The sequence below is a fragment of the Cervus elaphus genome, chromosome 12 (assembly GCF_910594005.1).
Source record: "Cervus elaphus chromosome 12, mCerEla1.1, whole genome shotgun sequence".
In the NCBI taxonomy this organism is placed as follows: Eukaryota; Metazoa; Chordata; class Mammalia; order Artiodactyla; family Cervidae; genus Cervus; species Cervus elaphus.
In genome coordinates, this window is record NC_057826.1 from 73,913,525 (window position 1) to 73,935,942 (window position 22,418).

At 42.7% G+C, this 22,418-nt stretch overlaps 1 protein-coding gene and 5 non-coding genes across 6 annotated transcripts; all 6 read right to left on the minus strand.

The window, feature by feature from the left end:
- Nucleotides 1–45: 45 nt before the first annotated feature.
- Nucleotides 46–1,041, minus strand: LOC122705686 (olfactory receptor 6S1). The gene has a single exon (XM_043921100.1). It carries the CDS (start codon nt 1,039–1,041, stop codon nt 46–48), a length of 996 nt encoding a protein of 331 aa, XP_043777035.1.
- A 10,255-nt stretch (nt 1,042–11,296) lies between these two features.
- On the minus strand, nt 11,297–11,386 carry TRNAY-GUA. The gene is given in 2 exon segments: nt 11,297–11,332; nt 11,350–11,386. It is a non-coding gene; the product is annotated as a tRNA-Tyr (tRNA).
- Nucleotides 11,387–13,183: 1,797 nt separating this feature from the next.
- TRNAY-GUA lies at nt 13,184–13,274 on the minus strand. The gene is given in 2 exon segments: nt 13,184–13,219; nt 13,238–13,274. It is a non-coding gene; the product is annotated as a tRNA-Tyr (tRNA).
- Nucleotides 13,275–15,945: 2,671 nt separating this feature from the next.
- On the minus strand, nt 15,946–16,035 carry TRNAY-GUA. Its single transcript is given in 2 exon segments — nt 15,946–15,981; nt 15,999–16,035. It is a non-coding gene; the product is annotated as a tRNA-Tyr (tRNA).
- A 579-nt stretch (nt 16,036–16,614) lies between these two features.
- On the minus strand, nt 16,615–16,704 carry TRNAY-GUA. The gene is given in 2 exon segments: nt 16,615–16,650; nt 16,668–16,704. It is a non-coding gene; the product is annotated as a tRNA-Tyr (tRNA).
- Nucleotides 16,705–19,864: 3,160 nt separating this feature from the next.
- On the minus strand, nt 19,865–19,946 carry TRNAL-AAG. The gene has a single exon. It is a non-coding gene; the product is annotated as a tRNA-Leu (tRNA).
- Between the last annotated feature and the right edge of the window lie 2,472 nt (nt 19,947–22,418).

The following is a 22,418-nucleotide window of genomic DNA, read 5'->3' on the forward strand; positions in this document are numbered from 1 at the left end:
GACTTGGACTTAGGACATCCCTTAAGTGATGACATCCCTTCACTTCTACGTCACTATTTTCTTGTTGAAACTCTTAGCAAGTGAAAGATGCCACCAATATCCTGCTCTTGCCTTCTTAAACATGTCCTTCAAAGCTTGTTTGACTCGCTCATTACGTAAGGCATAGATGAATGGGTTCAGCAGCGGTGTCACAAATATTGTTATCACTGTCACTGCCCAGTTAGTATCCACAGAGTCACTCTGCGATGGCCGCACATAGAGAAAAACGGCACTTCCATAGAAGAGGGTCACCACCATCAAGTGGGAGGTACAGGTGGAGAAAGCCTTCTGCCGGCCTGAAGCTGAGGGGATGCGCAGGACAGCCAGAACTATGTGACCATAGGACACGGCAGTAATCATCAGTGAGGATATGATGACAAGAGAAGCTAAGACAAAGTCAGTTTCCTCCAACTCCTTGGTGTTGGTGCATGCCAGGCGGAGCAGCGGGCCGCTGTCACAGAAGAAGTGCTGCACCACAGCATCCTGTCCACAGAAAGGAAGCAAGGCCACAGCCACTGTGGGGCCAAGTACTCCAAGGAGCCCCCCGACCCAGCAGGCCAAGGCCACTCGGAAGCACACAGCCCCATTCATGAGCAAGGGGTAGCGCAGAGGATGACAGATGGCCAGGTAGCGATCCACTGACATGACAGCCAACAGTAGGAACTCAGAGGCCCCAAGAAAGAAGTAGAGATAGAACTGGGTAATACATGCAGCAAAGGAAATAGTGTGTTGCCTTGAGAGGAAATTGCTCAGCATCTTGGGAATAATGACAGAAGTGAGCAGAATCTCTAGGCAGGACAAGTTACCTAGAAAGAAGTACATGGGAGTCTGCAGGCGAGTATCAGCTCCTACCACTCCGACGATCAACACATTACCTGTTAGACTCAGCAGATAAATAAGAAGGAAGACAGAAAACAGTTCTGCTTTTGTGCTGTTGAGATTTGGGAAACCCGCCAGGATGAACTCAGTCACACCACTGCTCTGGTTTCCATCAGGAGCCATTATCTTTCCCATCTGTGCAACAGCATGAACACAGTCCTGGTGAGGATAGGTCTTCTCCAGACAGTCCTAAAGTTTATTTTATCATGCTATGGCACACAGAGCTCCACTTTCTCTAGTCACAGATCCTGTTAATACTTGAAGAACCTGAAAGTCCATCAACAGACAAATGGATAAAGAAGATCTGGCCCATACATACAATGGAATATTGCTTAGTCACAAAGAAGAAGGAAATAATGCCATTTGCAGCAACGTGTGTGGACCTAGAGATCGTCATACTGGTGAAGTAAACAGACAGGAAAAGACAAATATTGTCTGATATGACTTAGATGTGCAACCTAAAAAACAGGGGTATGATGAATGAATTCATCTATAAAACAGAAATAGAGTTACAGATGTAAAAAAAAACAACACCTGATGGTTATGAAGGAGTAGGGGGAGGGATAAATTGGGAGGTTCGGATTGACATATACATACAATATATATAAAATAGATAACTAGTAAGGACCTACTATACAGTACAGGGAACTCTACTCAATACTCTGTAATGGCCTAAATGGAGAAAGAATCTAAAAGGAGTGGATATATGTATATGTATAACTGATTCACTTTGTTGTACACCTGAAATGAACATAACATTGTAAATCAACTATACTCCAATAAAAAATTTTTTAAAAGATTTGAAGGATCTGAGGTCCTCATCTAATTGATTTTTAGAGCTGAGAAAGATTTCCTATCAATGGTAGCTAAAACTAAGATGTGAAGATGACACGAGGCTCCATCTTCACATCTACTATTCTAAGATCCCAAATAGTGATATCTCATTATTATAACAATATCCATTGAGCTGGACAAAAATTAAGAAAAATGATTTTGTGAAGAATGTGATTCCTATTCAACCAGAATCAGAACTTGAGCCAGACTGCCTGGCTTTGAATCCCAGCCTCTATACTTACTAGCTGAGTAGCCTTGGAAAAGTTACTTAACCTCTCTGTGCAACTCAATTGTAAAATGCTGTAAGGAGCAAATGAATTCATAGTGCAAAGAGTTGCCAGCAGTTAGCTGGCAAATGATGTGATAGAGAAAGCTCTGGACTCTAAGTTTAGGGCACCAGAGTCTAGGTTTGTCTTGCCACTTCCCTTGGAAAACAGTCAGTTAATCCAGCCTTGACTGTCTTTCATCTGCTCAGCTGTAGACTGAGTCATAGTAATCTAGTCCATTAGTACATTTATTCACAATATTACCTTTTCATGGAGACTTTCTCCTGCAACCCAACAGTCTAACAGAACTCAGTTAGTCACAAAGTGCTTGCCTATCTAAAGCAAGTTATATTTGAAAGGGAGAATAGGGATAAACCACACTGATTCAATCAGTCAGTTATCCACATATTTTAATTTAGTGCCAACTTCAAGCCAAATATTCTGGGGAATGTTAGGATGAGTTTCTCAAGCTTTTTCAGTCCATAACACCAAGCTAAGTCTCTTCAAACTTGGGCCCTATTAGATGACTTGCCAGAGACAAAATTATGAATTCCTGGTAATTTCTAATAAATTCAGAAATTAAGTCCTTACCAACTGATTCTCGTCATTCCAATTCTGAAGACTAACACCAATTATAAGAACAAATCAATGATATTCTGAAATTTGTTTTTAAAGCTTCAGTTGCTAGGAGAAAACTGATCACCATTAGCCATGCAAAGCATGAGAAATGACCTTAAGTCCTTGGTTCTCTGTCAGCCCTACAATTCTCTAGCACACCCAGCAGTCTACTTTTGCAATAAAGTTTGTGTTAAGTTGCTTCAGTCGAGTATGATTCTTTGTAACCCCATGGACACGACTCTTTGTGACCCCATGGACTAAAGCCTGCCAGGCTCCTCTGTCCACGAACTGGAGTAGATTGCCATTTCCTTCTCCAGAGTATCTTTCTGACCCAGGGATCAAACTCGTATTTCTTACGTCTCCTGCATTGGCAGGCGGGTTCTTTACCATTACTGCCACCTCTCTACTTACAATCTCTTACCTGTGGCTCCCACCCAAGTAGGAAAACTTTTGCACCTTTTGTTTAGGATAAAGCAATTCTGTGGTCTTTTCCCCTAGAGATTTCATTCAACATTCTCATCTCCCTGTAGCTTCTATAGAAATTACCTTATTAGCAGTAAAACCATTCAGCTTTTGTTCTAGGCTGATGATGTCTCAGGTGCTATGTTTGTTGATTCGGAGGTAAAGGCAACATTATCACTACCCTCATGCAGCTCACTGCCTAATGAGAATGACAGAAAAGTTAAAATGTGTCACACATGAAGTGTCACAGGTAAGCCCAGGGGACTTGAAGGAATCCAAGCTGAGACTTAGACAGAAACTATTCTAGAGGAAGGTGATACCTAAAATAAATACTAAAAATATGTATAGATTTGATAGGAGAGACAGGAAGTTTTTAATGGAAAAGAGCAGTATGTGAGCATAGTACGTTGCAGTTGAAGCACAGAAAATAAGTAATGGAGTGAAATGAAATAGGACTGGTCCCCTCAAAGAGGATTCTTTCTGGCTGTCTGAAAATACTGAAACTAATTATCCCTTAAGTGAGAAGAGGATGAGTCCCAAATCAAAATATAGAAGGGATTCTTCCCACCTGCCCTTGAAAGTCTTTGATATCTCTATGAGGCTGAGGATCACCCTGCAAGAATTTTCTTTCCCTTTTTTATGACTGAAATGTCCTGCTCCATCCTGGAGTCCTTCCCATGACTTCTGCTGTGAGGCTGACAATAGCCTGGCACACTTGGAGTTCCTGAGAATGGGCAGAGCACTTGGGAAAAGAGGCTGCAGGTGGATAATCTGCTTCTTCTTTTGTGCTTTCCTCCTGGGTATAATTCTTCAAAGCTTTTCTTCTGCCTTGTAAATAAAGGGACTTTCTGATCCTAAGGAGGCTGCATCACATTGTCCTTTCTTGTGGCCGTGGCCAGGTCAACAATCAGGGTCCACCCTCTCCTCCCTGTATGAAGAGTTTCTTCTGCAATCTGATCACTGCCTTAGGTTTGAATAGGTACACTTCAAGTGAAATACAATGATTTCATAGGGCTCCAAGGTATGTCACTAAAAGAATAACATGGGGCTGAAAGGCAAGGGGTGGATATAGAGGGTTTAAACCACTCATCTACCTATGAAAAGACTTCATGCACTTACCTATAGCTCCTTTTGTCTCTAATGGTTGAAAAATGTTCCATTTAAATCCAGATAGTCACCTTTTTTGCTGGTGAGTTTTATGTACAAACTGTCAGTTTTTCTGTTTGAGACCCAGTCCTCCCTGGCTCCTGGCATGAGCCTGAGTGCAGGGAAGGAGAAGACTGAAGAAGTGGCTGGTTTCTAACCAGTCCATCTACTGACAAGTAGGATCCTTCATGCATAACTTGAGTTTCAGCACGGGAAGGAGAAAAGAAAAGAAAAGTGAAGTTGCTCAGGTGTGTCCGACTGTTTGCGACCCCATGGACTGTAACCTACCAGAGGAATCTGGTATGGGGTTTTCCAGGCAGGAGTACTGGAGTGGATTGCCATTCCCTTCTCCAGCGGGAAGGAGAGGTTAGGACAAATGGAGAAAGTAGCAATGACATATATACATGATCATGTGTAAAATAGATAATTAGTGGGAAGCTGTTATATAACACATGGAGCCCAGCGTGGAACTCTGTGACAACCTAGAAGGGTGGAATGGGTGATGGAGGGAGGGGATATATATATATATATATATATATATATAATATATTACACATATTGTATATAATTATGACTAATTCATGTCAATGTACAGCAGAGACCACCATAACACTATAAAGCAATTATCCTCCAATAAAAAAAAAACTTGAGTTTCCAGTGGTGATGCCCCAAATGAGGATTTACTGAACCAAACACTAGGAGCCCAACTAGCAGCAGTGCCTGCTAAAGAAAAAGAGATCCAGTTGGTGAGGAAATAAAGCCATAAGAAAGAGAGAAAATAATTCCTCAAAGACACAAGAGAGATTTGCAATTCAACAGAAGTTTCCCAGACTTCATGCTTGATGAAAAGGAGGCTGATCCTTAACAAGGGTTGAGTGGGAATGCTTCTGCTTTCATCTGTCACTCACCCCAAACCAGCAGCTGCGAAAGTACTGGGCAATGCGGGGGAAATGAGAGAAAGAATGGAGTCTGACCAGCTGTGGAGGACCATAGCCAACATCTGTCTTTCTCCTGCACAGCACTCATGGGACATATTTATATCCCAATTACAAAAGCATTGTGTTTTCTCCCTGAGGATTTACACTGATATTGAGAATCCCTCCCCTGGCTTTTGGGTTGGGAAGCAATAGTAGCCTCAAGGGTGGGATAAGATAAGAGAAGCTTCCCTGCATCATCCCTAGCTTTTACTGCTTCTCCCAGCCTTGGACCTTATCTTCTAGTAATAAATAACACACACACCTAAAACACTATTCAGAATTCTGAACCACTCTTCACATTTTTCTATCTGTGTCCACTTTATGTCCTTGAATAAAGACTTGACTAACTCCTATTCATGTTCTAAAACTCAGTTTACCCTGACACATATCAGCTTCTTTTCTGAGAAGATTCCCCTGCCCACTAACCTTAACCCCACCTCCTGCCCACTCTCCAACCTGATCCATGGCTGGTTCTGCTAAACTAAGTCTCAATACCTAATTGGAACTCTACTTTCTCATTTGTGTCTCATGCCAGATTCTGAACTTGTAGGACAGGAATTATATTCTAGTATAATAACAAACACCAAACACAGTGCCCAGAACACATTAGGTGCTCAATAAATAAGTGAATTAAACTATTCTGACCCCTAGACTTGAGGAGAAGCTGGTATTGTGAGATGAGTCTTAAGCTGAGAGGAAGAAAAGTAGAGTTGTCTCTTGTTATCTGCATCAGATCAGTTCCAGAACCCCCTGGGGATATTAAAAAAAACTATGAGTGCTCAAGCCCCTTGATTAGAATGGAACAGTATTTTAATATAACCTACACATATCTTCCATATAAAGTTGACTCTTGAAAAATGCAGTGGGAGGGAGGTTTAGGAATGCCAATTCCCATGTAGTTGAAAACCCACATACTGCTATTTCTGCCTCAAAAACAGAGGAATTCATAAATGACTTACCCAAGAGCAAAAACCTGAAACAATTTGGTCAGAATCAGTACTCAAATCCTTCTGATTTCTTTTGATTTCACATATTGTGATCTTTAAGAGAAATGAAACTTTCCCTCCTAGCTAGTTAATTTAAGGATATGTAAAATGAAAATGTAGGTACTATATTTATTGGAAAAATCCACAAGTAAGTGGACTCGTTCAGTTCAGACCCATGTTGTTCAAGGGTAAGCTATACTTTAAATCATTTCTAGATTACTTATAATACCTAACACAATGTAATGCAGTAGGAAATGGCAACCCACTCCAGTATTCTTGCCTGGAGAATTCCATGGATGGAGGAGCCTATCAGGCTATAGTCCATGGGATCGCAAGAAGTCAGACATGACTGAGTGGCTAACACACACACACACAATACAATGTAAATGCTATGTAAATATTTGTTGGTATAGCAAATTTGTTTTTCCCTGATTATTTAAAATCCCTGGTTGGTTGAGTTCCCAGATGCAGAACCCATGAATATGGAGGATTGATTGTACAGAAGTCCCCCTGAGGCTCAGTTTGACTGAATTCCATTCTTCTGGACATATTCTTTTTTAGAGAAAAGATAATACCTAACTGGAAACATGAATGAGGCATGAGAAGTTTCATCACTTTAGATTATGAGGAAATAGTGAGATCACAGACAGGTAGACCTGGTTGAGGTAAGTTGAACAAAACTAAAGTAGAACCTGAGGCTCTTGTTTGTTGAGCTGCAAGGAGGACAAGTTGAAGCGAAGAGAGACGCATGAAGTCTGAGCGCTAGTAAAGCACACTTAAGCCATATATGTTTGTAACATTTAATTGAACTATAAAACTTAAGACTCTAACTACAAAGTCAGACAATTTTTTTTTAAACTATATAGCCATCTGTCAAATTAACAATGATCTTGGTATTGTTATAATACTTTCAAAATGACTTGATCATAGGAATAGCCTAGTTTTTGCATGAAATAGTACATTTTAGAAGAAAAGATCATATTTATTTTAAAAATATAAAACATACTCAAATGACTTAAAAATACAACAGTGTATAGATTTTTAAAGTTCTAATCCTTCTCCCCCCGCCCATCCATCCCATATCCCTTCCCTATTTAACCATTTTCATTATTTTATTGCACAACTTTCCAGGGTTGTTTTGTGTGTATGTAGGCAAATGTCACAATGCTTAATTCTTTACCTGTGACTTTCTTACTCTGTTCTGTACCTTATTACTCGCTTTTAGGATATCCTGGAAAACTTTCCCTGTCATTATATGGAGAACAGAAGGAAAATATTTAAACTGAGGAGACTGCTAGCTTGACAACTCGGTTGAATGATGGATTTCAATATTCTCGAATTATGCTTCTATTTTAATCATCTTTTAATATCACTTTGACTTTAGTTTTCCTCATCAGTAAAATTCCTGTTGTGGTAACTGTATAGAAAATAATTTACAGCAAAATGATATGATACTTGGGATTTGCTTCAAAATAAAATGAGTGGAGGTATAGATAAAATTAGCATGGCCATGATTTGGTAATTCATGGAACTATGAGTTTGTTACACCATTATTCATTATACCATTTTCTTTATTTTCAGAATGTTTGAAATTTTTCATAATGAAAAAGCATCAGAAATATGTAGCTACAATCAGCTATATATGTGAAGAAAATTCAAAGTTTTTAGAAATACAAACTGTCTGTAGTTAAAAATTAATGAATGTCAGAAATATTTCCCTAAAGATGGCAACTCAATTTCCACAAAATTAGCCAACCAACCACTGGGGAATGTCAGATACCATGTGGCCTACTCAAAGCCAGGAAATGTAAAACTATAATGAACTATCAACTCCAGGAGGAATTCAAGCTTCCCAGAAACAACTTGCTTTCTGATCCAAAAGTAGTGGAGGCAATATAGAAGCACAGCTACTCACACGGAATCACAGTTCAGAATGGGGAGATAGGATTAAAACAAAATGTTGAAAACAGAAGATTGTCTTTTTCATTATGATAAAATTTCTTAAAATAAATAAAGATTGCTTTTCTCTCCCTTCTTCTTTTCCCTTTTCATATTTTAAAAGGGTAAGTAAATAATATAGGAAAACAAGATTGAGTTCCATTATCAAATTTTATATAAGAGGAAATTACAGGAGAAAAAATAGCACATAGAATTGAATGAAAAGAACAAGAAATATAATACAAATCTAAAATATGAATAGGAGGTTATTCCGTAGTCCTTAATTCATATATGTTAACTCATACCCATGTATAATCTGGCCTTGAGTATAATAACCACAGTGTGAAAACCACAGGATAAAATAGGACAAGCAGGTACTTCAGGATTGGCTGAAGACTATCTTAAAGAACACGGAACTAAGAAACAAAATATATGAGAGAAATATTAAGTGACATAAAGGCAGACAAATATCTATGAAACAGAAGGGTGCAGAAATAGACCTACATATTTATGGCCACTTGATTTTCAATGAGAAAAGGAAATTCAGCAGAAAAAGTGTAGTCTTTTCAACAAATATTGAAAGAACAGTTGGATATTCACATGATAAAATGGACTTTAATCTACATCTTAGACCATATATAAAAACTAAGTAAAAAAAGATTCATAGACTTAAATGTAAAACTAAAATAATTTTAATTTCTAAAAGTACAAAATAAGATATAACCTCTGTGACTTTGATTTAGGCAGATTTAATAGAAACTAAATCAACAGCACAATCCATAAAAGAAAAATTGATAAATTGAACTTCATCAAAATTACAAGTTTTCTTTCTCAAAAAAATTACTGTTAAGACAACACATAAACAAGTTATAGGTTGGGGAAATTATATATATTAAAATCACATATCTAATAAAGGCAAACTAGTATCCAGCTATATTAAGAACTTGCAAAACTTATTAATAAGAAAACCTACCTTTAATTTTTGAAATGAAAAAGAGATTTGGACGGTCCTATAATGATAGTTGGAGACTTCAACACCCCAGTGTAAATAATGGAGAAAACAACTAGACAAAAGATAAATAAGGAAATAGAAGACTTCAACAGGTAAGCTAACCTAACAGTGCAGATCTAACAGACCACACATAGAACATCCACCCAATGACAACAGAATACACCTCCCTCAGAAATACAGATGAACATTCTCCAAGATAGATTTTGGGCCACAAAACTAGTCACAATAAAATTATACAAGTGTCTTTTCTGATCACCATGCAATGAAACTGCAAATCAATAGCAGAAAAAACTTAAATCACACAGTTTTGAGCAACAAATGTGTCAAATTAGCTAACACAAGAGAAAGTAGAAAATACTTAGAGATTAGTGAAAACAAAGTCACAACATACCAAAATTTAAAGCATGCAGCAAAAGCAATGTTCAGAAGGAAATTTAGAGCTATAAATGCATTCATTTAAAAAAAAAAAAAAAACTCAACAACCTAACCTTCAATCTTAAGGTTGAAAAGTTTAAGAAAAGTTTTAGGAAAAAAGAAGAGCAAACTAAACACAAAGCAAGCAAGCAGATGGAAGGAATAATAAAGACTAGAGCGGTGATAATGAAAAATAATTTTAAAAAACAAAATCAACAAAACCAAAAGTTGGTTTTTGAAAAGATGAAAAAAAAACTGACAAATCTGTAGCTTGACTGACAATGGAAAAAACAAAAGAAAAAAAAATCAGATTACTGAAATCAGGAATTAAAGTGGAGATGTTACTAACTGACCTTACAGAAATAAAAAATATTGTGAGAATACTATTAACACCTGTATGCCAACAAATTAGATAACATAGATGAAATGGAAAAATTTCTAGAAATACACTAACTATCAAAACTCACTCAAAAGTTTCTTTGAAAAATGGAAAATCTGAACAGATTCTATAGTGAATAAAGAAATTAAATCAGTAATTGAAAACCTATTAAAGAAAAATTCAGGATCATTTGGCTTTATTGGTGAATTCTACCAAACATTTAAAGAAAAATTAACTCCAATCCTTCTCAAACTCTGCCAAAAGGCAGAGGAGGGAATGCTTCCAAACTTATTCTATGAGGCCAGTACTAGCCTCATATCAAATTTAGAAGAAAAAAAAATAAGAAAATGATACACCACTGTACCACATGAATGCAAATACAAAAATCCTCAACCAAATACCGGTAAACCTAATCCAGCAGCATAGTAAAAAGATTATACACTAAAACCAATTGGGATATACCCCAAGAATGTAAGAGTGGTTCAACATAAGAAAATGAATATAATATGCCATGTTAACAAAATAGAGGGGGAAAACACATGATCATCCCAACTGATAAAGAAAAAACATTAGACAAACTTGATATCCTTTCTTGATGAGAATACTCAGCAAACCAGGAATACAAGGGAACGTCTTCAATATGATAAAGGACACCTACGAAAAATCTGCAGCTAATATCAGTCTTAATGGTGAAACATTGAAAACTTTCTTCCTAAATTCAGGAACAAGAGTGGACAACCACTTTCACCACTTCTATTCAACACTGTACAGGAAGTTCTAGCTAAGGAATTCAGGCAAATAGAATGGGATGGAATAAAACAAAATGAAACAAAACAAAATGATATATAGTATATACCATACTATATAATATAATGCATCCAAATTGGAAAGGAAGAAGTAAAACTGTCTCTGCTAGGAGATTTTATGATTTTTATATGTAGAAAATCCTAAAGAATCCATCCGCCCTAAAAAACTATTGTAGAAAACGAATTCAGAAATGTGGGTATCAGAGAGCGCTGTGCTAGGCAGAAGATGCAAAAGCAAGAGTTGTAGGGAAATAACAGTGTAAAAGGCTTGAGGGTTGGGCTACTGTCCGCTTAAGTGGGAGCGATGGTTGGGGGACCAGGGGCTGTTGTTCTGCGCTGAAAGCCGTGGACTTCAGAAGAAGCAAATGTGTTCCTTGGCGACAGTCTACAGGTCGCCGTGAGGGTGGCTCTAGAAGGGCTTTCCTGCCCTTATTCTGTGAGAGTTCAGAAGCTAACCTTCTTCGCAAGGGTAAATTTGCGCAGCTGGGCACCCGGGGGTGGCGGCGGCCTTCACGACGGAGCAAAACCACCAGCTGCACTTCCTTCGAGCCGGAATCGAACCAGCGACCTAAGGATGTCTATATGCTTCGCATCTACAGTCCTCCGCTCTACCAGCTGAGCTATCGAAGGGTGCATATGTGATCGGCTGGGTCCTTCCTTTTTGCAGAAATGTCAAAAGCCAAAAGGCTTTAATAGGTTCTGGGTACAACATACTCTGGGTTGGCTGTAAGTCCTTTGGCAAAGAGCCTGCACACGCCGGGGATCCGTGGTGGTCAGGCATCCCGGAAAGGCGATTTTCAGAATCTGAGCCCGGGCCGCTACTTGCTGACTAATTTTCTCTCCCTTGGGCTCTTTCCTCAGAGAGAACAGGACAGCAGCCCTCTGTGACCAGAAGACTGGAAAGAGGGTGAGGAGAAGGGGGCGTTACTGAAACCCAAATGGATGTGTGGGTGAGGTGGGAGCCGGCTTGCGGAGGAAAGCAGAGGATCCTACCTGGGTAAGATCCTCTGAGGGGCCCTCGAGGAGTGTCTGAGCGTCGCCCCCAGCCCTTACCCAAACCCAGACCTGCCCTCTGGCGCTGGAGAGTCATCACCCCTCCACTTAACCTCGACCTGACCCTGTTGCTACCACGAGCTGGCCTCACTTTTCCTCACGGTGAGGCTTCCTGGGAAGTGATGGGGAAAGGATGTCGGGCTAGGCGGAGAGACCACACCTTAGGTAGCCAGAAGCCTGGTCATGCTGCGGCCAGTCTGGGGACTTGGCTCCCCTCCTCGGCTCACAGACCTGGATTCCTTTGGCCAGAGATGGCTGCTCCCTGATGTAGCTCCAAATTCTGTGGACTTCCTGGACAGGCACGGGAGATGGAGGGAGGACCAGAGCACCCCGCCGTCAGGCTTGGACCTCTTGCCTTTGCTCCGCGTCTTTGACAAATGTTTAAGGTCCCGTCTGGTGCGGGCCTGCCACCCCAACAATGCTTGGTCGCCCACCCAGCTCATGTCTCACGGAAATATGACAAGCCACACCCACGTGTGGCCTCCAGTGCCAGCGTGGCCACTCCTGATCCAGACACCCGCAGGTTTTCACCTGCAAGGACGAGGTCCATGTCCTCGAAGGTCTCCTACTGCTCGTTGTGAGGTCCCGGACAGGAGGAGTGGGGTCATGGTGGGGCTCACTCTGGAGTGTCCAAGTCACCAGAGTCTGCCTCCCAACCATAGGCACACCCTCATTCTGTTATATCCCCCAAATATCAAAGCTAGTTCCCCCAAACCTGGTAACCTTCTCTCCCTCTCTCTCTCTCTCTCTCTCTCTCTCCCTCTCTCTCTCTCTCTGGAGAATGAGGAAGAGAGAGAGCTAGAGAGAGAAAGAGAAAGTTAGAAAGAGAGAGATGGACAGAGAAACACAGAGACAGTAGTTGGGCTAGACAGAAGAGAAAAGTTATGGACCATTCTAGGACTAGGCAGAGTAGGGAAGGGAAATTGAATGGGAGGATTTTCCAGAATGCCTTGGTTGTCCCTGACCCATGTGATGGCAGGGGTGCTTGTCGGGCTCCAGGGCTTGTGGTGGGAAGCTCCTCTGTGGCCATTTATCTGTCACGGATCTGTCCATGTTGAATAAGTGGCAGCGGCAGAGCGAGTGCAGTTTTCTCTGGGGAGAGATGCATGAATAACGGTTTAAAGGGCTTGGGAGGTTGCGAGGGTGGCCAACTAGGGTAGCCTGCGAAGGCAGGAGCAAGGGGGTGTTGTTAGATGAGGGGCATTTGTCCATGGATTTCAGGAAGGAGGGGTAATTGGCTTCAGAAGGGCTTTGTCCTGTGAAAATGGGGATGATCTACTGATGAAAGGGCCAGGGTCAATATACAGGGCAGCGGTAGAGGGCGCAAGCGGTCTTCGTGATGGATTAAAAAATAAATAAATAAACCCAAGCACTTCCTTCGAGCCGGAATCGAACCAGCGACCTAAGGATGTCTACATTCATGTGATACTACAGTCCTCCGCTCTACCAGCTGAGCTATCGAAGGGTGCACAGATATGTTCTTCCATTGACAAGTACTGGGTCTTCTCTTTTTGCAGAAATGAAGGTGGACAAGAAAATGGAGCCTCACTGCTTCTTAAGGAGAAGCATGGGCCTCTAAGCTCCTTCCCCCATTGCATCTATTTCATCCCCAATCCCCATTCCTGGTTCTGTATCTCTACCTGTTACTCACTCCAGAGAGGGGCCTTGGTGCCCACCTAGATCTAGTCTTACTTTTCCGTGCAGTGAGGCTTCCTGGGAAATGATGCAGAAAGGATGTTGATTGGGCTAGCCCAATTTGGGGCCTTGGTTCCCCTCCTTTGCCCACAGACCCGGATTCCTTTGGCAGAGGCGACTGCTCCCTGAAGTAGCTCAAGATTCTGCGGGCTTCCTGGATAGGCACAGAAGAGGAAGGGAGGAGCCAGAGCACCCTGCTGTCGACTTGGACCTCTTGCCTTCACTTGGAGTCTTTGAAAAACCTTTCAGATCCTATCTGGTGTGGGCTCGCCACCCCAACAGTGCGTGGTCACCCACCCAGCACAGGTAGCACAGAGGTGCAGCAGGCCACACCCAAGTCACCTGCCCTCCAATGCCTGTGTCACCACCCCTGATCAAAAGACCCACAGGTCTGCTCCTGTGAGGATGAGGCCATGTCCACGGAGGTCCCCTACTGCTCACTGTGAGGCTCCAGACAGGAGGATTTGACTGTGCTAGGGCTCACCCTAGAGTATCCAAGTCATCAGAGTCCATCTCCCAACTATGGGGACTCCCCTGCCCCTGATACATCCCCAAAACATCAGAGTTAGTTCCCCCAAACCTGGGAACCTCCAATTCCCATGGAGAGGGGGAGGGGGAGGAGGTAGGGGTGTCTGTGGGCACATCCAATGAAAGCCTTAGAAAATCTCTTCGGTCCCTGTCTGCTGGTCTCTGCAGAAGGTGACATTCGAGGCTGGAGACTCTGTGTGGTCACAGAGCAATAAAACCTTTCTCCTGAAGGTCTCCTGTGGGAAAGCAGTGGGACCACCCCATGGACCCTGGAGACGCCACAGCCCCGGGCTCAGCCCCTTTTAGCCAGCAGTGGGGCATGGGAAGACCTGGGGCAGCTCACCTGGAGAGGAAACTGTGTGGGGAAATGCAGTCTGAATGCAGAGGCAGAACCTGAACTGAACAGGAATTTGTGGGCTTAAGAGTCAGGGGAGGCCAGCAGCTAGACCCCAGGACTGCAGAGAGTTACAAATCCATCACCGTTGTACAGATAGTCCTCTTTCCCATGCTTTCCCAACACATCTCCCACCTTCAGAAGTTTCCCTCCCACAAGAGGGAAAAGAGGAAAGGCCACACCTTGGCTTTCCTCTCTGCACCCACAAGCCTTGACAACCCTCCCCCAACCACCACCACCTCTTCAGCCTGGCTCAGTTGGGGATGGATGGAGGTCAGTGGGACGGCCCAGCCCATGTAGCCTAAGGGCCCGGCCCTTAATTAAGCCAGCTGGTCAGAAAGCACAGGGCAGTGGCCTGTGTAAGAAGGACAGTGGGTGTACCCCTCCAGATCACACATCCAGCCATCAAACCCCACTCCCTGGCCCCTTCTGCTCCCTGCCTTCAGCCACCATTATCTGCCCTCCCCTCCACCCCTACTTTTCCTACTCTCAGTGCTCACTCAACTATAAATCTTTCTTTTTGCTCACAAACTCTGCTCCTCTCCATCTCCCCCTCCCCTTGTAGTCACTCCCCCTTGGTCTCTCTCTGTCTTTATCTCCAGTTCTATTGCTATGTCTTCCATCAGAAGCAGCAGGGGAATCAGTGCACGTGTTTTTCCCTCCATTGTACAGAGTCGGAGCAATCATTAGTCTTTTAGAAGGAACTCAAAGCTTCCTATAACAACCAGAACAGCTGTGAAGTTTCAAGGAATTTGACGTTTTCCCATGGCCTCAGCCTAGTTCTCTGACAGGAGACCTGAATCAGGCCTCTGAAGTTTTCATCATGACTCCAAGCCTTCTCCCCCTGTCCTGAGAGCCTAGGTGTCTGTTGCCACTGCCAATGCCAGTGGCTCTCAATGCAGGTGTAGAGTTGGCAGTGGCTTGGTACATCCCAGCATGGCAGTTCTGTCCCACAGTATAGAAAATGAATAGTGATGGAGGTTTTCTGTCTCCCTATGTCTATATATTTATGGATTATGCGAAAGAAACACAGAAAGAGAGAGCAAATGTGAGAATGAGGGAGAAAGAGAAAGAGAGAGTCAGAGAGAAAGTTGGAGAAATGGACAAGGACACACAGAGACTGCAGTTGGGCTAGACAGAAGAGAGAAGCAAGGGACCACCCTAGGACTAGGCCGAGTAGGAAAGAGAAATTGAATGGGAGGATTTTCAAGAAGAATGCCTTCATTGTCCATGACCCATTTCATGGCCCAGTGCTTGTCCGGCTCCAGGGCTTGTGGTGGGCAGGTACTGTGTGGCTGGGTCTATCCATGTTGAGTAAGTGTAGTAGCAGAGCAGGTGCTGCTGTCCCTGGGGAGAGGTGGGTGAATAAAAATTAAAAGGGCTTGGGGGGTCAACAGGGTGCCTTGTTGGGGCAGCCTCCTAAGGCAGGAGAAAAGGAGTGTTTGGGGCTGGAGGGCATATGTCAGTGGACACATTTCACTAGTAGCCCTCATGATGGGGCAAAAGTAACAAAGGCACTTCCTTTGAGCCGGAATCAAACCAGCAACCTAAGGATGTCCACATTTATCAAGTCTACAGTCCTCCGCTCTACCAGCTGAGCTATCAAAGGATGTATATCCATACATTCCACTGACAAGCACTGGGTCCTTTATTTTTGCAAAAATGAGAGGGGCCAAGGAACAGGAGCCTCACTGCTCCTCAAAGGAGCACCACCTCTAAGCGCCTCCTTCCATCCCACCCACTAGGAAACTCAGTGGGAGGATTTTCAAGAAGAATGCCTTGGTTTTCTGTGAACTATGAGATGGCCTGTGTGCTTGTTGGGCTCCAGGGCTTGCAGTGGGCAGCTCCTGTGTGGACACATGTTTGTCAGGAATCTGTCCATGTTGAACAAAATGGTAGTGCAAGAGGGGGTACTTGTCTTCCCCAGGAAGAGGTGCATGAATAAAAGCTTAAAGGGCTTGGGATGTTGAAGGGGTTGCCGCAGTCCACTCAGGTTGCTTTCGGATGAAGGGCATGTGTCCTTGGATTTGGGAAAGGGACAAGTGACTCCGGAAGGGCTTTGTTGGCTTTGTCCAGTGAGAATGAAGATGATTTTGTAGCGCACGGGCAAGGGCCAATTTGCAGGGCAGAGGCACCAGGTGCCAGGCGGTGGTGGCATTTATGATGGGGCAAAAGCAAATGAGGCACTTCCTTCGAGCCGGAGTCGAACCAGCGACCTAAGGATGTCCACATGTAGTAGACCTACAGTCCTCCGCTCTACCAGCTGAGCTATCGAAGGGTGCACATTGGCTCACCCTGGGTCCTTCCTTTTTACAGAAAGGACAGAGGCCAACACACTGGATGACCCCGGGTACATCAAGCGTCTGGTTGGTTGGAAGCCTTCTTGGCAAAGAGAGATGTACATGCCAGCTCCGTGGTTGTCAAGCATCCTGGGGTGGCTATTTTCAGAATGTCTGGGCCTGGACAGTCTTTTCTCTCCCCTGCTCCTTTCTACACGGACTGGTGGGATACCGGCCATCCTAGGTCAGAAACCCTGTAAGAGGTGAGGGTAAACGGGGCGTCAGCCGAAGGGAAGCGTGGGTTGTCTGATGGCGGGCTTGCGGAGGAATGGAGAGCAGCAGAAAGCATCCTGCAGGGTCAGTGAAGACCTTTTGAGGAGAATCGCCGCCTCTAACCGCCTCTCCCCATCCCACTCAACTCCCGCCCCAGGTTCTGTACTCACCTCGCCTCAACACTCACTCCAGACCGGGACTGCGGTGCTCACCTAGACCTAGTCTGACTTTTTGCGCTCAGTGAGGCTTCCTGGGAAGTGATGGAGAAAGTGACGTTCGGTTCCGCGGGGACGACGGCGCCCATCGGTACTCTTCTGCCCTGTTCGCGGAGGCCAGTTAGGATCTTGGATCTTTTCTGCCCACAGACCCGAAATCTTTGTCAGTAGCTGTTTCTCCAGAATCTATCTTCCACTCCCTGCACCCTTCAGTTCCCTTGCTTCAGCCCTTTTTATTTTCCCCACCACCTTCCTACTACCAGGTGTATTTCTGATCCCTTTTTGATCCCTAAGTTAGTGCTTTTCTCTTAAACTTTCCCCCTTCCTGTATAGCTGTGTCTGTTTCTCATTTTCTTTCTGTCTCTCAGGGTGTCTAGCCCTCTTGGTCTGATTTTTCTCTGTAACTTTTTTTCCCCACTGTTTTCTTCTTTGTTTCTATGTCTCTATCTCTTGCTTTTTGTCTCTTTCTGTTTTTTTTTTTCCCCCCTGTCTTTCTCTATTTCTATATCTCTATGTCAGAATTTGCAGTATATTTGTTTCTAATTCTCCAAGTTTCAGCACTCATTGCTCTTTCAGATGAAACTAACACTTTCTGGGTGCAATGAGATCAGCGTATAGGGCTACAGATATTTGTCTAAAATGCAGGCTGAGACAAGCCAGTGGGAAAATAAAGGACGAGTTTCGAAAGTTCAGGATAGTTATCCTGGGTGTGTTTATAATTATGCATGCTCAGAATCTCTTGGGACCTGTATTGCAAGTTTCTTTTACTCTCCAGGTTTGAAGAAATCTTTAATGGCAAACAAAGAAATTTTGCTAGGATGATGCCTGAATTTAATTATTAAAAAAATGGTATAATTGGTTCACCAAATGTAACAAAATGTATTATACCAATGCAATTTGTCATTAGAAGGGGAAATGTTGGAAGAGGAGCAGGGAGAGCATATATATGAGAACTTTCTTTACATTGTGCTCAGTTTTCTTTTACATAAAACCGCCTCCAAACAGAAAAAAGTATTAATTGAAAAATTCATGAATTGATTTTGTCCATGTCTATCCATTTACATGTATACTGTTACTAGAAAGAATGTTCTTGGGTAAGCAATAAAGGATGGCTTCTAGTGTGCAGTTAGAGGGGATGATCTTGGCTATCTTGGCTAGGTCATTCACAGTAACAGGAGGAATAAAAGTCCTCAGATGCCTGTAGATGGGTACCTTGTAGTATCGTGCATGCAGACATTCTCCTGTGAATGGTTCTCTTTCCTTAGTGAAATAGAAAGCCAAGAGTGAGAATGGATGCTGAGGTATTGCTATTTTAAAGACACTATAGAAAGGATGAAAGATTCGCCTTTAAGAATGGTACAGTGAAGTGATTGACAAAAATAGTAAGATTATTACGCAGATGCACTTGAGATCATTGTCATGAATTTAAATTGAGACCGTTTGAGCATTACTGGGTTTCTCTTCATTCTAGTTCAGCTCGGTGAGTGCAGGGGTGCAATGTTTATGTTGAACAAAGATTGCGATTTTGTTAAGTGAGTTTTCTAAGCAAAAGAGGAACAATCATACGCAGACCCTTAGACTGAGAATTCAGCCAGGAACTGGAAACTTTTCTTGATGTTTCTTTTAAGGATATGGGCCATCTCTGCTCCTTCACCACCTCCTGAAGGTGCTCTCTCCTTTGCCTAAGGATGCTCTCTCCTGCAAAATGGGCCTCTACAAAGACACTGAGAAAGGTGTAATACTTTAATTCAACCTGGATTTCAGTGGACATCAAATTCCATCCATACACTCTCCTGGAACCCTGAAATGTGGGCAAAGATCCAAAGTTACCTGTACTCACAGTTTAAGAGGTGAAAATGTCTAATAGGAGTTCAGATTATGGGTTAAAACATTCTCAGACTTTTTGAAAGCAAGCGGTAGGGGCAGTGAGCTGATTTTCCAAGTTAGTTGTCCAAGATCTTTGATTCAAGTCTACAAGAATTTAAACACCACCATCCTCCCCGTGCACATTGCCTTTTTGTTGAGTCACACTCCAGACAGTCTCCCTCAGACCCTCCCTGTCCTTCTCACTTCCTGGTAGAGAAAGATGCAGTCTTCATCAGGAGACCAGAAATGGGGCTTGGGCGTGGGGAGGCAGATGCGTCCCAGAGCAAACAGACGAATGGAGAACTGAGGACGTGAGGAACTGACTCTAAAGTTCCGCTGTACTCTGACGACAGTGTGGACCCAAGGGCTAGTCCCTGCACTTTTGCCAAAGGAGTTGCCGCTTGAATTTCGATTTTACACTGCCCGCGAAGCCTCTGTGAATTTCCCTCTGTAAAAATGTAGAGGGGGAAAAAAAAAGGACACCGCTCCCCCTTTCCCCTACCCTTTTATCAGTCCCTTGTCGAATGTGACAAATTCGTTTTCCGGAGTGCGTTTGCACTTAAAGCTTCCGTTTTAAGGTCTTAAAACTTGTTTCTGATGACCCCTATCCCCTTCGTGAAATTCCCCATCTTTGAAGACCAATCAAAACGTTACTAATTAGCAAAACTTCCTCGCCAGAGAAAGCGTTTGACTAGTTTTAACTGAACCTCGCTCCCACAGGCTCAATCTCTCACCTCTAACCTAGTAGGTGCAATATTTGTCTCATTTTAGATCTGAGTCTTCTGCACCTGGCAAAAACTTTCCCTGGCAGCGGTGGGATTCGAACCCACGCCCCCGAAGAGACTGGAGCCTTAATCCAGCGCCTTAGACCGCTCGGCCACGCTACCAGATGCTAGACGTATATTTACTGCTCTTTCAGATAATACTTTCTTTACATCTCAATTCTGCTTTACACAATACGTTCTTGAAGTCCTAACTTCAAACGTCAAGAGCAAGGGGTTCAGGGCACAACGGACACTTACCGCAAAAATTTACTCTCCTCTTTGGCTCTGAATTTTTCATCTTTCACCCAGGGCTTAAAGCGGAAGAATTTAGTGAATGAATAAATGGGTAATGAATGAATTAAATCTGTACCACACACTAGGCTGTGGGTCTTCAGCAGTGTTACTATGTTTTATTCCTTGTGGCTTTCTCAGTCTGCCATAAATCTCTTACAAAGATAAACGAAGGCTGTTGCTAATTAAAGCTACGAAAATCTTATCTTTAAAGGAACATGACATCCAATGGCATTTTTAGAGCATTTGCAAATGCTCCAGCGCCTATTTGGAACCTAACCAACAACCCAAAGATGCCAACAGAATTCTATAACTCCCCCTATTTCACCAGCTGAGACATCAAGGAATGCACACATGTGGCTCTGCTGAATTATTTCTTTAGAGAAGAAGCTTCTTATATGGTTTTACACTCTGTTCCTAAGACACTTCTCTCTGTTCTCATAAGGAGAGAGCAGATGCTTACACGATTTGCATTTGGTGACTTTAGGAGCTGAAGTGTCTCCCAGGTTGCCACTGTTGACATCTCTGCGTTGCAAATCCACCCTCAGAATCTGCTAGGGAACTTGTGCGGGGAAATCCTAGCCCAGCGACAAAACATGTTCATTTCGCCGAGAAAAACGTTTTGGTGATAGAAATCTTGAAGCTCCATAGTGGCCAGACTGGGGCTTCTGATCCCTGCAGTTACCCTCTTTCTCATCAGGCAGTTGTTTCTATCACAGAATATCCTGTCCTCACTGACAGATCGCCTTCTCCAGAGTCATTTTCCAGAGGATAAACTATATAGAGTTTAGGCCACTCAAGGGTCGTTTTGTCCCTTTCTCTCAGAACTGGAACTTGGGTTGTAGCCATTGTAGGAACTGTTTGCCACTTAATAGCTTTGAAACTTAGGCAAGTATATGACTTCACTCTTGAGTCTCTTCCCTCACCCAAGACATCAAAGAATGCACACATGTGGCTCTGCTGAATTATTTTTTCAGAGAAGAAGCTTCTTACATGGTTTTACACTCTGTTTCTAAGACACCCAGAGATGTCTTCTCTCTGTTCTCATAAAGAGAGAACAGATGCTCACACAATTTGCATTTGATATGAGGATAAATAATGCTACAACCTACCTTACAGGGTTGTTACAAAGATGAAGTACTGAGTGCTTGGCACAGTGCTTGGTGCATAGTGAGCCAAGGTCAATGTGAGCAGCTATTTTTTCTTTATAGATTAGTGTTAGCCTCTTCTGCATAACACTTGAACATGCCCCCAGTTGAGTGGCTTTGGCCCAGACACAACTGTCCTCGTGGCTGTTCTAGCAGGTGGGCAACAGGCCACTGGGGATAATGCAGAAGTTCCAGGCTCTCACCGATCCCTGTTGTTGTGTGGATTTCCTGTCAGTCTGAGCAGAGTGGCAGGGCCAGAGACACTTCTGAAACCACACAACTGCGAATTCGGGACTGCAAATTGTTTTGGGAGTTGACTGAGTCACTGACCTGGCTCCAGGACTTCTCTCTAGATTCCTTAAAAGTCTGTAGCTGATATCACATTCACAGCTGAGCAGTAGCTTCAGTTCATTGATCTGTGCGTTGATGGAGGATGGAGTTGTTAGCAGTGGGGAAATGCACTGGGTTTAAAATAAGCTTTGTTGTGAAACCAATCTGGAATAAAACTCAATTGGAGAAGTATAAAGCAAATCAAACTTGAAAGCCTATTTAAAAATTCTATGGAATCTTCAGAAAGCTATAACTAATAAGTGAATCTAGAAAAATTGTAGAATATAAGATTAATATTAAAATTAATTGTATATATTACTGTGAGTTTGAGCAAACTCCAGGAGGTGGTGAAGGGCAGGGAAGCCTGGCAAGCTGCAGTCCATGCGGTCACAAAGAGTTGGACACACACACACATATATATACATACATACATATATGTAAATATATATATAATGTATAATATATATACACATAGTATATACCAGCAATGAACAATCAGAAATTGATTTTGGATTCTTTTAAAAAGAATCCAAGTTACCATAGAATTATTAAATGAAATACTTAGCATTAAAATATGTCCAAAACTTGTACACACACACACACACAAAGACTGAGGGAAATGAAAGAAAATCTAAATTCAAGGAGAAACATTTCATGTTAATGAATGAGAAGGCAATACTGTTAAGATATCAATTATCTCTAAATTAATTTATAGGTTCAATGCAATCCAAATCAAAATAACAACAGGCCTTTTTATTTTTTCCCCCCCCGGAAAACAACCAGCTGACTGATTCATATGGAAAATTCATATGGAAATTCAAAGACA